At 50.1% G+C, this 14,589-nt stretch overlaps 5 protein-coding genes across 5 annotated transcripts; 3 read left to right on the forward strand and 2 right to left on the reverse strand.

The window, feature by feature from the left end:
* Positions 1 to 3,489, reverse strand: LTR84_003118 (uncharacterized protein; the record flags this gene model as incomplete). The annotated part of the gene is made up of 1 exon (XM_064846713.1): positions 1 to 3,489. The coding sequence occupies one exon, from the start codon at positions 3,487 to 3,489 to the stop codon at positions 1 to 3; it is 3,489 nt and encodes a 1,162-aa protein (XP_064705693.1).
* A 1,600-nt stretch (positions 3,490 to 5,089) lies between these two features.
* LTR84_003119 (uncharacterized protein) lies at positions 5,090 to 6,991 on the forward strand (the record flags this gene model as incomplete). The annotated part of the gene is made up of 3 exons (XM_064846714.1): positions 5,090 to 6,136; positions 6,190 to 6,378; positions 6,425 to 6,991. The coding sequence occupies 3 exons, from the start codon at positions 5,090 to 5,092 to the stop codon at positions 6,989 to 6,991; spliced, it is 1,803 nt and encodes a 600-aa protein (XP_064705694.1).
* Positions 6,992 to 7,624: 633 nt separating this feature from the next.
* On the forward strand, positions 7,625 to 8,326 carry LTR84_003120 (uncharacterized protein; the record flags this gene model as incomplete). The annotated part of the gene is made up of 1 exon (XM_064846715.1): positions 7,625 to 8,326. The coding sequence occupies one exon, from the start codon at positions 7,625 to 7,627 to the stop codon at positions 8,324 to 8,326; it is 702 nt and encodes a 233-aa protein (XP_064705695.1).
* Positions 8,327 to 10,191: 1,865 nt separating this feature from the next.
* On the forward strand, positions 10,192 to 13,110 carry LTR84_003121 (uncharacterized protein; the record flags this gene model as incomplete). Its single annotated transcript, XM_064846716.1, has 2 exons — positions 10,192 to 12,705; positions 12,757 to 13,110. The coding sequence occupies 2 exons, from the start codon at positions 10,192 to 10,194 to the stop codon at positions 13,108 to 13,110; spliced, it is 2,868 nt and encodes a 955-aa protein (XP_064705696.1).
* Positions 13,111 to 13,749: 639 nt separating this feature from the next.
* Positions 13,750 to 14,331, reverse strand: LTR84_003122 (uncharacterized protein; the record flags this gene model as incomplete). The annotated part of the gene is made up of 1 exon (XM_064846717.1): positions 13,750 to 14,331. One exon carries the CDS (start codon positions 14,329 to 14,331, stop codon positions 13,750 to 13,752), a length of 582 nt encoding a protein of 193 aa, XP_064705697.1.
* Between the last annotated feature and the right edge of the window lie 258 nt (positions 14,332 to 14,589).

The following is a 14,589-nucleotide window of genomic DNA, read 5'->3' on the forward strand; positions in this document are numbered from 1 at the left end:
TTACCACGCAGGCCGCCCGTAAATTTCGGCCGCGCTTCCCTCGAATTCAGGTGAATCAGGACTGTAATGTATATGATCGCTCGCTCGATGTTGTTGAACAAATCCCATGTTAGAGGGCCTATCATTGCGAATATCGGCTCCATGGACACCCAGCGCCGATGAGGAATGTTGGAACTGTGTCGTCAGGGATGGATTTGTTGGAAGATTCTCATCTGTGTCCCTTAGCACACTTGAATTGGTCGACTCTGCTCCAGCTGAATAGCGCTTGTTTCGTCCAGGTGATTGAGTGTTGGAAAATGGAATTCGACTCGCACTCAGGGTTTGTTGACCTTTGTATGGACTTTGATGGGTATATGCTGAAGGCCCCATTGCGGGAACTCTCGGTCGGGAAACATTTGACCTTTCGCCGGAATCGCCTCCAGATTGTCTCCGTGAACTCTTCCGCGGAACGGCTGGTACTGCTGGTACATCGGGAATTTCTCCAGGTGGAGGTCTTCTCCGAGATTTGCGAGAAGCTTCGGAACCAATCCGGCTGGGTAGTTCTATTGCGCCAACCGAGTCAATCAGAGGTAATGATGGTGGTTGCTTTGGAACGCTCGACACAGGCCGTTCATCGTCATCGGAGTCATCTACTGATATATCATCATAGACGCTATGTCTTTGTTGAGCGGGTGATGCAACCCGCATACTCGTCCGATCTGGTCGGCTACTCTCACCTTGTGGTGGTAGCTCTTCGTCGTGATAGGGTTCTGGTTCTTGATTTTCTGGTATGGGCGTTGGTGGGAACAAGCCGGGAGGGGGTGCTCTTGCACTTCGAACCACCTCAAAGCCTTTGTTTTTCTCCTTGGTCTTTCCTCCAACAATTCCCTTAAACCAGCCTCTTGCTGTGGAAACAGGACCTGTGGGATCAGCCGGGCCAGTTTTCAGTTTTCTTGTTCCACTTGAAAGTGCCGCACCTCGAACACCATAATAAAAGTCCACCTCTCTGACAGCATAATCGGTCTTGGGGCCAGGACGTTCACTGATGGCGTCTTCGAAATCATCATTCTCTGCTCGTATGGGTGTCGAAGTACCCTCTCCATTATCATCCTCTACGGCCACTTCATTGTTGTTGCCCCTGGCTCCTCCACTTAGGGGGATTTTGGGTCTGGCGTCCCCTGCTCCGAGCGCATCCATTGTATTCCTCCGCGGAGGTCGATAGTAAGGATCTTTCGATTCTGTTTGTTTGTGATGAAGACCAACAATAGCACCGATGGAGCCAGTACCACTCAATCTCTGTGTGAGACGTTTCCCAATAGTGCTTCCACCATCAGGGGTGACATTTCCCATGGTGCGGCTATCAAGATTTGAGCTGATTCTGTTCGAATTTCTGTTCCCATCCAGTAATACGCCTGAAGTTGCAGACACACTTCGAGATCGTGTTTTTGCCATTTGCAACTGTTTCTGTTCATTGTCCATAGCGGAAAGCATTGCTGCATTGGATGACATGCTGTGGCGTGTCTGCTCTCTTCGTGGCATACGCCGTGACAGTTGTCGCATACCAAAGACCTTGTTCAGTCCACCTCTTGTAGCACCACCGGTATCTTCATCACGTCCTCCTGCGCCAGCCAGCCGAGCAATGACCTCAACAAGAGTCTGAATGGCATTTAAAAAAAAGCCAAAAACCAGAGTACAGGCATGGATTATCAGGATTGCATATCCGAGCCAGCCTCGGGAAGAATCAGCGACTCCGAGTGAAGGTACGAATGCGATTGACAAAAGAATGGTAATGAGCCTGATGACCGAAAAGCATGTATGATAGATGTTCATGGATGTGGCCGATGGGAATGGTCTAAAGGCATTGATGGTAAGAATGAGAACAATCTCACAGATGGCGAGTAATACCACTTGTGCAATTCCCGATTGTTGAACAGCACCAATTGCAATACCGCGCATGAGGTTGACCATTAAAGGAACGAGTGCAAAAGTGGCAGCATCGTCGCAGTAAGTGTTGTACAAAGGCCCATAGGCCAAGAGAGTGAGCAAATCGTCGAAGAGAACAGATCGTGGTCTTGTCCGCATGAACAAAAGGACAAGTCGACCCGTGAAAGTAAGTACGATGACCAGTGCCACTACAGATAGTGCCACCGAGTAATTGGGCCCACGCCCAGCAATGACTAGTTGATAAAAGGACAATGATGTTAGGGGGAGAAGGAAGAAGTTGAATACCACGCGAATGATGCTTCCCATGGTGAAAGGAATGTTCTTTGATCGGAGATCTTCTGGTTCGACGTTCGCAACTCGGCGATAGAGATAGCGTCCGGCGAAGCCAAGTTGGGACAAGACGACAACTGCAGCAACAATGACGACGAGCCAGATCATCATATCAGCCCAGAGATCTCGATCGGAGGTCATGCCGACAAATTGACTCATATTGTCGAGGCCGTATTTTGAATTGTTGCGAAGCTCATATATGCCATCGACGATTGGCTGGGTACCGTTGCCGCCTGTGACGAAGCTTTCATTGAACATGAGAGATGACCAGCTCACACGACTGACTGCAGGCTGGTAGAATCCGGGATAGTTCAGGCTCAGACTACCCGTCAGGACGACGAATTGAATGTATTGAAGGCAGTCTCCGAAGCCAGGAGTAACGAGACGCAAAAGATCTTCGTCGCGACCGAAATTGCTGGACCAGTTAAAAATATCACTGGAGCCCCAAGGACTGAAAACGGCGGCGGAAATGGTTGCAACGCCCACCACGATCAGGATTGCCAAGGGTAGATATCTTAAGAGGCCTTTGAGGGTTGTACCAATATCTGGAGTGATAGTGGCAGAAATACAACCCAGATATGCACCGTCCGCATCTCCAGATTGTATTTGAACGGTGGCTTGAAGAGAAGCGAATGCGTAGCTTGAGAATAAATCGTGGGCAATAGAGAAGGCGGGAAGCCGACTGAGATCTGTTGAATTGACAAAAAAAGCCGGACCAAGCGGACACTCATCGTTGAGGACCGAGTTGCAAAAACGGGTTGGCTGGGCGGTCCAGGGCGTATAACTCAGAAAGTTATATCGAGCGAAGAGAGTGGTGTATTTGTTGTTGGCTTCACTCAAGTCGGGGATTTTTCCAAAGGTGATGTTGGGATTGTCCCATGAAGGATCATCGGGAGCAGGGTAAGGTGCGTCGGTAGTTCGTCCTGTAACATTGCCATAAAAAGTGACGTTCAGGTTGTTATCGCCTGAGGTGTTAAAGACAGCCCTAGCTTGTAGAGGGTCGAATTGGAGGAGTTTGGGCTCCGCCGAGACGTAGGAGCTTGATAGACAATTCCGGAATTGAACGCGGGCACCTTTTACCGTTGAGGTACAGAAAGCAAGTAGACAGAGGAGAGTTGGTAGCGAGAAACTGAAAGGCGACGACCGGAGAAGTCGAGAACGTCGAGACCCAGGTGGATGAGAGATTTCCAATGAATTGGTATCCATGGCCACCTCTTTCTTTTGAGTCGAATCCATCTTAACAGTATGACATGGTTCTTAGTTGTGGCTCGAGATTCGCAGCGAGGAAAATAGCGTCGAGCAAGAGTGAAGAGAGTGCAAGACAAAGGCCCGGGCTGCCAAAGTTGAATCGAATCGAATGCGCACGAGAGAATGCAGATGGCAAAGTGCACAGTGCAGAGCGATCGACAACAACGGAAGAAGCGGAAGAACTTGAAGGACGCAGAGGGTGAAGAAGTCGAAGAATGTTTCAGATGGGAGAGTCGGTGGTGGATATGCAGCGAATGACGGGGAAGATTTAAATGTGGTGGTGATGGAATGGAGTATGGAGTAAGAAAAATGGTTGAATCAATGAAAGTGAAGCATGAGTGAGTTGAGGTCACCAGGCGGAAAGACTCGAACGAGGCGAAGGCGCAGGCGCAGGGAAGAGGAGAAGCAAAATGACCGCGACCGAGACACTGCAGAGTCACACACAGTGCAGTTCCAGTTCTGCGACTCCAACTTGAAGTCAAGAGCTGGCAACTGCAGGCACTCGCATGGGCAACTCTAACTACTCCATAGGGGCCCTGCCGAACTCGTTAGGGCCTCTCAGGCCACATCGAAGCCTAAAACCTGGCCTGGGATTGAACTTGAAAAGGTGTGGTACGACTTTCCTCGACATGGTCTAACCCTAATCGTTCCAGATCAGCCAGCCGGCGTCAGGAAGAACCACTTAATTCCTACACTATCCGAATCCATCAAGGCCCGCTTTGCTATTTCTGGCTCAATTCCCTTGCTTCTTCGAAAAACACGCCAAGTCCTATCCAGGACTTTGAGTATTGCATCTTTAAAACACACGTCCTTCTCAGACTCGGAGTGCTGGAACAAGGGCCTGCCACATATCACGCCTCAGCTTGTCCTCTTCCTGTGAACTTCTCGTGCACCGAATCTTGCACTTCGTATTAATTCCAATGCAAGTTCTACTTGTACGAGGTCCCGAGTACCATTAAAATGCCATGACAAACTCCCCGGAAAGCCGTTCCCGGCCTTCTCTATATGTACTGATCCAGAGGTGCCCACCAAGGCCACCACCAACAACGCAACCTTAACCAGCCATGCCGCTGATAGTTGAGTTTTGAATTTCTCTTGTCCGTATCCGGATCGGTGACGATCACTATGATTACTGTGGATCATTGCGTCATTTTATTCAAGACTTACTTTTGCCTGTGAACTAGCTCGATACGGTTAGCTTTACGGTGAATCATAGAAGCGTGACATACGTCGGGTTCCACTCCCGTCAATCCGTGACCCTGAGGCTCCACCGCCCAAGACTATCGTATCAGACTGAATGTGAGTTGAACGACAGATCAAGAACAATAACAACCATCTACTACAAAGCCACTTGGAATATCATCACTCTCTTTCCATGTCCTCTGCCAACATGCGTACCTAGTGACTGGCCAACGATATTTTTCTAACCATGTAGATGCTTACCATTGCAATACTTCTTGTTCCTTCTCTTCTCGTCCACAGCCTATCGTCAACTCGGACGCTGACGTGCTTCTCCCACGTGCTCATGTTATATCTTTGATATCGTTCTTTTCATCATCAATTTGGATATTCTCTCATTCCTCTAGACATGTCATCATCCGACAGTCTTAGCTCCCAGAGCAGCTTCGAGCCTTCGTCCACTTCCGCCGCCACCCGCCATCCTTATCCTTCACAGCGGATCCTTCCCAGAGCCTCGTCCAATGCATCCGCAAATCGTCCCTTACCAGACCTCCCTCGTCACTCAACTTCAGGCCCTAGCGAACAAATCCTCTCAAGCATACTTCGAGATCGACCATTACCCAATCCCGAGGAGCAGACTGTCGAGGAGCGAAGGCGCAGTCTGATCGCTCTCGACCGCAAAAGGAGGCTGACAAACCCAGACAATGGTGACTCGCGAAGAAGATCAAACCACTCTACTCTTCATGGGAGAAGGTTGGCTGAAGATCATCATCAGACCGAGGTTTCCTCCACCTCATCTACCCCCAGTCGAGCCTCTTCCAACACCCCTGGACCACCAGAGGTCATTGATCTGACGTCCTCTTCTCCTCCACCGCACCAAGATACTGGCCCGGAAGATAGATTGGCAAGGACACCCTCCGATAGATCACGACAGTACCTGGTTCCCCGCTGGCAGCCGGATTCGGAAGTGAACGAGTGTCCCATATGTCATCGACCATTTACTTGGATGTTCCGAAGGCACCATTGTCGAAAATGCGGTAGAGTCGTCTGTAACGAATGTTCACCCCATCGTATCACCATACCCCGTCAGTATATTGTGAATCCACCAGGTCCAGAATTTCCCACATCACCTACTAGGGGACGTGAGGACTCTACAGACCTTACACAAGCAGATGACGGCAATGCCCGTTCCCGCTCAATCTCCACTCCCGGTTCATACGGGGCTTCTGGAATAACGCTGGAGGGTGGTGAGAAAGTCCGCTTATGCAATCCTTGCGTTCCAGATCCTCAACCAGAACCGCCTTTGTACTATCCGAGCGTCAACGATGGCACTTCCCGTGATTCAAGGTGGAACAATAATCTCGTCCAGGGATTCAACTCGAACTATATCGGGAGGTCCGGTCACAGGCAGTCTGCTTCACATTCAGGAGCATTTGAAGGGCCCATAACAATAGCAGTAAGTGTTCACCCCAGTGTGACCAGAGTCATGCACTGATGGCAAGTGAGAAGAGCCCGCGAGATGATCTTATCCGTCATCAAGGTCAACGTCCAATCACCAACCGTCATGCTCCTTATGGCAATGTCGACAACAGTCAGACTGGTGCTGGTTGGTTTGGGTCTGTCATGGGGCCAACAAGATCTCGTTCTGCAACCTCAAGTAGCTCTCAAGTGCTGCACCACCAGAGTGAACATTCACGAGTAAGTCAGCCGCTCAATTTCTGTCTTCTGTCTAATGATTTTCCAGCATCCTCAGTCCCAAGGCCCATCATTGCCAATGATACGGCCGAACCCCCATGCCAATCGACAACCTCGGGATGAATACACCACCATTGCAGCCTCCATGCCCAATCGAAGCCGAGGCATGTCCCTTCTCGACGATAATAATATAACTGGTCACCGACCGCGACCATCGCAAAATCCATTTATCATGTCTTCTCGCCCACGTTTAGCCGAGAGTGATATTTGCCCAGTCTGTCGCCGAGCATTACCTCCCCGCGGACCCGGTGGAGACGAGTCCGCACGAGAAGCTCACATAGTCGAATGTCTTCAAGCTCGAGATCCTACATACCATGGCGAAGGCAGTCCCGGTGGGCCTTCTCAGATGCGCATTCACATGTTACCATTCATTGCAACCGAGAAGGACTGTGTAGGGCACGACGGCAGCGGTCAGGAGTGCTCGATATGTATGGTCGAGTACGATGTTGGGGATGAACTGGCAAGACTAGAGTGTCTTTGTAAGTTTCACAAAGAATGTATCGTGGAATGGCTGAGCAGGAAGCCTGAGTGCCCCCTCCACAAGCTACTCAACTGAGCGGGATTTATGAGTTTACGATTTACTTTGGATGATTACATGAATCTGGTAGCGTTTGCATGCAAGTCTTTTGACGACAATGGCTGACTAGCTGGATATGGGTATTGGGATAGACCATACCCTTGGTTTCAGGAGAACTCAACTGATATTCTTCAGTCCCAAAGAGCTGTTGATAACTACTCAACTTTGACAAAAAAGAACCTCCAGCTCACAATATTTTGTGGTTGATAACCCACCCCTCGTTGTGCAATATAGCAGGCCTCGCGAGGCCAGTGTGATCAGAATTTAGTAGCAGCTAGTTCCGAACTGGATAGTCATATATCGCTACACCTTCCGCAAATGAGGATGCTGAAGATTCTCTATCCACCGTGATTGAAGTTCGTCTCCAACTCAAGTTGGAGCTCAAAGTGCAATTACACTATCGCGAATACTCTCCGGAAACCTGGCTACGAAGTGTACCTTCAATAGCACACTCTTCATATCAACACAGAGTACTTTTCCCTGCCAATAAGGAATGATTTACTAATCAGTTCCCCGCGATTTTATCCCTCCTCTTTCGGCGGATCACGAATGCTTCTCTAAGTGGGCTTTGGCCGCATTTCCCATCAAAGCGCTGTGCGCCTGTTCTCAACTATGTGGCCTTTCAACACCTCTTCACAGCCCGTAGCCCTCGAAACGGCGATCAAGCAAACAGAGATTGCCATTGAGCCACAAGTTGTGAACCCACTTCCTCCCACGTCGGTTCCCGAACCAACATCGAGCACAAGCATAACATCTGATACCTGGGAATCGCGATCACTCGAGCGACTCTCTCTACCTTTCACCGCTCGAGCTCCTGTCATGATGGGCACTTCCTTCCTGTCGGGCTTCATCTTGGGAACCACCAAAGGAGCCACAACAGGAGGAGATCTCTTCAGGGCCGAGAATGCCCATCGTTTGCCAACCGAGAAGAATGGATGGTATCAATACCACAAAACCAAAAACTACCGGGCCATGATGAGCGGACTCAAGGAAGGTGGTCGATACGGAGCTGTCTGTACTGCATGGTGGTCCTTGTTCATGGTTACCGAAGAAGTGATTGATCGATCAAGAGCTCGGCTCTTCGAAGACCGCGATGACGATCATGTTTCGGGACAGCGAGACGCAGCAAGCACAGTCTTCGCTGCCATGACCGTGTCTGGCGTCTACAGCTGGACCAACGGATTGGACCATTTTGCCGCCGCCAAGATCGCCCGAACAGCACTTCGATTCTCTCTCGCGTACGGACTGATTCAGGATCTGGTTGCATCGGCCCGAGGAAGACCTCCTGCGTATATTGCCTGGCTACGAAGCTGAGATTTACCGCGCACTGAGGTTATATAAAGCTGGTCCTGTGGCAGATCTTCTCTGAAGAACTATCCATTATTGAAGCAGGATTGGCAGTGCTCAACAGCAATAATTCTGCTATTATGGCTTGCTTATACCACCGACCTGGTTGGTGTTCCATACACCTTCTACCCAGCGTTGACAATTACACTTTTGAGTGGTTGGCGCCCCAGTAGGTTTGATCAGGATTGCAGTCACGTGCGATACTATCAAACTGACCAACCAGGGAATCATTCATCCTGGGTGAGCCAGGATGTCCGAAAGGATATGAACTACTGATTGTCATCTTGATCTGCCACCGTCCGTCCTGGCATGGAAGGCAGTAACCGTCCGGAGTGTGCTGACTGTTGCCCTTGAGATTTGGAAAACCACCAATAAGATCTAGGCGGCAAAGTGGGTATCTAGAAAGATTCTAGGCGGCTTCTAGGTAAAGCACAGAACCCCGGTCGATCAGCCGCAAACCCGAGTGGTCGGAGCCTATGGCCCGCTTGTGTCTTGGAAATGGGGCAGCGAGCAATGATTTCAAGATGAGAGGTGGTTGGATCGCTTGACCATTGCTTTAAATATTTCCAAGGCAAGGCATAGAAGATTGAAATTTGAATGGTTGTTCGGACGGGTTCAACATCTCACTGACGCAGACGCACACACTCCTAGACGAGCAATGGGCAACGCTTGGTCCACCACCTTGATGTTAAATTGGACCCTGCCGACGTGAGACCCTGAGGTGACGGATAGATACCTTTGTAGTTGGCTAGACAGTCTTTCTCGTATACGCACACGTGGGGTCTGGTGAGGGTTTTGGAACTGTCTATGAAATCCGACATGTTCGAACAGAAATCTCGGATTCTGTTGACTTCCTGTAACCGCATCTAGTACGGATACCAATCCTTCCTTTACTCCTTGATGTTGAAGCCAGTTACCCCTTGGGCTCCAACGCGTCGATCCAGGGGGTGGGCTCCAACTTGCGGATAACAAACTTCTGGGGAAGGATTCCTTAAGGCTCCGAGTGTCATGCAAGCCTCAGAGTCAGCAGGGCCAGAATCGACCTTCCCCGCTACTAGTTGGGAACTTGGGATAAAGCCCAAGACCAGGCCGTAGTCTTGTACGAATGAGAATGAAACCAGCTGGGACTCTGCAAGCCTGAGGGAGTCAGGCTGGTCAAGCTGGAGATCCACAGCCCTCGGCCCCTCTCCCAGTAGTCGTATCCCAACCCAGCTCGCCAGATAGCCATCCTTTCTACCCGTAAATCAGCATCTCTTGTTTCGTGCTCGTCCTCGCTTCCTGAAATATACTAACCAACTAACCAAGCCAGACGAATTTCTTCCCAAGCCCCTCTATCCTGCACCCGCGGCCAATTTTCTTATCGACGACGTTCTTCCATTCTTCCACTTCGTTTCTGTTTCCATCTCCAATACCCTGAAAACACCCAAACATCACAATAGCCATTCCCCTGTCCCGCATCCCTCTCCCCCGGCTGCGCGCTTGCTGCGGTTTGCTCCTCAATTGCGCAATCTCCATCCATTTGTAGCTTGCGCCTGCACCTGCGCCTGCGCCAACAACTACGAAACCCCAGTGACTAAGCCAATTGACTCCTCACCCAACCTGAAGCACAAACACATTACAGCTTTTAAGTCTACAGGTTCTTCAGACGCTTCCACCATCACCTCTCGCCTTTTCCACCCTTGGAACCTTGCGGGCGAGCATCTATTATTGATAGCATCTTTCCCGCCTTCAAAAGTCGCACCATGACTGCGACTGGAGGATGAGGGGCACTCCACACCGAGCAGCAGTTCATTCCTGGTGAACAAGCGCTCGACAAGAGTTCAATTTCCAAAATGCGGCGACATCATGGGAGGGCACTGTCCCCATACCACGGTCGGACCGCCTCCCCACCATCCGCTGAGGTATCCTTAGTCCGCAGCTTTGACTCCCAAGTCAATCCATCACAACCCGTCAGACAATCTCCTTTGGCAATGTCTCAAATACAGGGCATGCCTCTAGATTTGATCGAACGAATTCGCTCCTTCCCTCTGTTCCAGACCACTTCCCAGAGCTTTCTCGCCGACATTGGTCTCCTTCTCAAACCTCAATTACACAACACCAATGAATATATCATTACTGAAGGCGATGACGCAAAGGCTATGTATTGGCTGGTTCGAGGTGCCGTAGCCGTCACGTCGCGTGATGGTGAAAGCACATTTGCAGAATTGAAACCCGGTGCTTTTTTCGGAGAGATCGGTATTCTTATGGAACGTCCACGCACGGCAACCGTGGTGGCTCGCTCCAGGTGTATGGTTTTGGTCCTGAAGAAGGAGGACCTACAAACAATCCTACCAAAGTATCCAGATGTTGAGCGATCGATCCGTGAGGAGGCTCTGGAGCGTTTGACCCAGCTGGAAAAGAAAAAGAGACAGGTCCTTCTGGGAACCGAAGATCTTTCCCCACCTGAGCGGCGAGGCTCTAAGCGCGCCCGAAATGCCTTCGGTGAGGATGTTGACATGGAAGACGGCTCCAACGCTACAGTTTCATCAAAGAGACGAAAATCCCCCAGCCCGGGGACGGCGGAAGTCTCAACCGCAAGTGCATTAGGTCATGGACTGGTCAATATCAGAGCAACGTTGAAAGAGCTGCCTTTATTCGCCTCTCTTCCTTCCGAAATGCTTCATTTTCTCGGACTTAGCGCCCAGCCAAGAAGCTTCACTCCATTTTCAGATATTGTCAAACAGGACACTCGGGGTAGAGAAATCTACTTCATCGTCCGTGGCGAGGTCGAAGTCATTGATGAGAAACACGTTTCCAGCCCGAGAGGGCGACAGGGTGGTGTTCCAAATGGCTTACCGAAAACACCACACGTGAAAGCACGACTTAGACCAGGGCAATATTTCGGAGAGGTGGTCAGTCTTTCACTTGCTGATCGGAGAACGGCCACTGTTCGCTCCGTAACTCAGGTCGAATGCCTTATGATTTCAGAGAATGTCCTTGCGGATTTTTGGCGTCGCTGCCCACCTGATATTTCACGGCAGATTGAGGCGACGGCGAAAGAGAGGTTAAAAACAGCTTCCGACAACGACGTGATCATGAATGGGCCTGATACAGCTCCTACCATTGAAACTTTAGCAATTGGTGATCAGGATACTATTCCGAGAAAAGGCGCTCATGGACCCAGGGTCACATTCACTGAAGCTGTTGCCCCCGAGTCGATCTTGCCTAGCCAGCCCGATGAGCCAAGCACCCTGGAACCTTCTGATCCCGATCCATTTCTGAGTCAAGGCTTAGAGAAAGTCAAATCTCGCTCAAGGAGAGGATCTTTGGCTCCCCCACCGCCAGATGAACCCTTAAAGGATATGAAGCGGCGATCCCCCAGATCGTCACCTATAACGACAGCAAGTCCAAGCCCTCGGAGTTCAGCTTCCGGCACCCCTTCACCTATTGCCGAACATAAAGGATTGGGCTTTCCGTTTGTAGACCCGTTCTCCCCTGGAGGAAGACCGAGGCCCATATCAAGATCAAGTCGTGGACTAAATCGAGGCACGATACCGGAGAAATTGCTACCCTTGATACTTGAACATCTTGAGCTTCATGAACTCATGCGACTACAGGCAGTTTCTCTACATTGGCAAAATGTTCTCACTAATGCTCCGAATCTCCTTCACAAGCTGGACCTATCCAAATATAATCGCAAGGTCACTGACGATTTGCTGGTCAATCGCATATGCCCTTTTGTGGGTCAGCGCCCTCTGTATGTTGACATCAGCAACTGTTTTCATGTAACCGACGAAGGTTTCGCTGCACTTGTGAGTACATGTGGCAGCAACGTCGAAACATGGCGAATGAAAAGTGTTTGGGATGTTACCGCTCCAGCCATACTGGAAATGTCCAATCGGGCAAAAAATCTGAAAGAGGTGGACCTCAGTAATTGCCGCAAAGTCAGTGATACACTTCTGGCGAGAATAGTGGGCTGGGTGGCGACTGGACATCAACAGCCACAGACTACGAGATATAAAGCCTTCGGACAGCGTCCGGTACTCAATACCAAGATTACCAACACCGCTCCACCAGCTGCTGGTACTGTCTTTGGCTGCCCGTCGTTGAAGACTATCACACTAAGCTACTGCAAGCATATCACGGATCGAACAATGGCTCACATCGCCACTCATGCCAAGGAACGTGTTGAAACCATTGATTTAACTCGATGTACAACAATTACCGATGCAGGATTTCAATATTGGGGCAACGTCAAGTTCCCACGCCTCAAGAAGCTCTGTCTGGCTGACTGCACTTATCTGAGTGATCAGAGTATTGTGTGGTTGGTCAATGGAGCTGGCAGTGGGTTGAGGCATCTGGACTTGGTAAGTGCTTACTCAATCAATCTATCTGGATCATGGCTAATTTTCATCTAGTCTTTTTGTTGTGCTCTTTCAGATACTGCAACGGAGGTTCTTGCACTAGGCTGTCCAAATCTGACCCACCTCAACATGTCCTTCTGTGGAAGTGCAGTGTCCGATCCGAGTTTACGATCTATCGGTCTACATCTGACCAAACTTAAAGAGCTCGCCGTACGAGGATGTGTCCGTGTCACCGGCCTTGGTGTCCAAAGCATTGTCGAGGGGTGTCAGAAACTCAAACTGCTCGACGTAAGTCAGTGCAAAAATTTGCAGCCTTGGCTTGTGTCCGGTGGTGTCGAACGATATCGCTCAGTGGGCCGTGACATTAATTTCATTGTCGTGAGCGTTGGTACCAAATTGGTGAGATGATCCATTCATATTTGACATTTAGCATCGGTTTGCGGGCTACATGATGAGACGAAATTCGATTTACTGAATTTGCATTGCTTCCGGTTTGGAAAGATTTGATGGATGGTATTGATGGTAGATCGACCACACAGCTGTTATGAACAATTACAAATCAAGCTCTTTTTTGGTGAGGGTCATCTCTGTTATGTATGAGGAAAACATGGAAATGCAGAAAAGGCCCAGGACAACCACAAACAGGGGATGGAGTTGCGATTATGAAAACCAGATTCGATACATTTTTGGAGCGGTGCAGCTGAAAACAGACAACACAAAGTTGATGACGATGGTTATATACTTTACCTGGGAGCATGGATGGATGGCGGATGATTTTCAGATGGTGTCTGGCTGCAATATCGGAGCCCCTTTCTTGATCTCTTGATGTTTGACACCAGGATGATGGCTTTTCTCCTGTACAGATACCCCCAAACACTCTACAACATCTAGTTTATCTAGTGGAGTTTGATTATTGATGACAGACATGGCCCAGAACATCATGTTCCATAATTACATTTGATCGAACGTACCTCTATACCCGCCCATTTCCATCTCCCCAAGATTACAACACTCTGCCTCCCGTTCTACCTACAATCCATCCCTCCCTTACAAGTTCTCCACGGGCTTATGAACAAACAAGCCCTCTCCCCTCGCCAACACCACCCCATTCTCATCCACGAACTCGCCATCAACGAAATACTTCCTCTCCCCTTTCACCTCCCTAACCTTGGCGGAACACAGCACGACCGAGGGCGTAAGCACGGGCCTCAAATACCTCACCCTCAAATCGGCCGTGACGTTATCGGGCCGCAAACCCGTGGACTCGCGACACACGGCGACCAGCAGACTCATGACCTCGTCGAAGATGGTCGCCGTCACGCCGCCGTGGCAGATCCCGCCGTAGCCGTCGAGGCCGGCGCGCAGGGCCAGCAGCGTGCGCACTTCGTCTTTGGCGTTGCGTGCCGACGTCGAGGGTTTGCGGTACAGACTGCACCATGCAGAGATGGTGGATGTCGTGTTGAGCGTCAGTGACAGGAGGTGGTTCTCCGTCGTGTGCGGTTGCAGGTGTCGCGTTACCGTGGGCTGGATCGCGAAGTCCGGGTCCGTCAGGATCGGGATGCACCATGGGATGCTGCGGAAGTGCTGTGCTTCGGTGTTGGTGCCGGGCGGCATGTTTGTTGTTGTCATTGTTGGTATTGGTGTTGATGCTGTGGTTTGAAGTAGATTTCGATGTTTATGTTGTGGAGCGATTGGAGGTAGATAGATACCCTCACCTCCTCGAGTCTGACGAGTAAAGCCTGCCTTCTTGTCCTTCTCAATAACTCCTCAAGTTGTTCTGGGTTTTTAGTACGCTGCCGCTCCTGTTCGTTGAATGGGTGAAGCAATCTGTACTAAAACAGGCATGTTCCACTTTATGAATACTGAAGATCGACGAGTATCTACATC

The sequence above is a fragment of the Exophiala bonariae genome (assembly GCF_035927105.1).
Source record: "Exophiala bonariae strain CCFEE 5792 chromosome Unknown scaffold_15, whole genome shotgun sequence".
Classification (NCBI taxonomy): domain Eukaryota; kingdom Fungi; phylum Ascomycota; class Eurotiomycetes; order Chaetothyriales; family Herpotrichiellaceae; genus Exophiala; species Exophiala bonariae.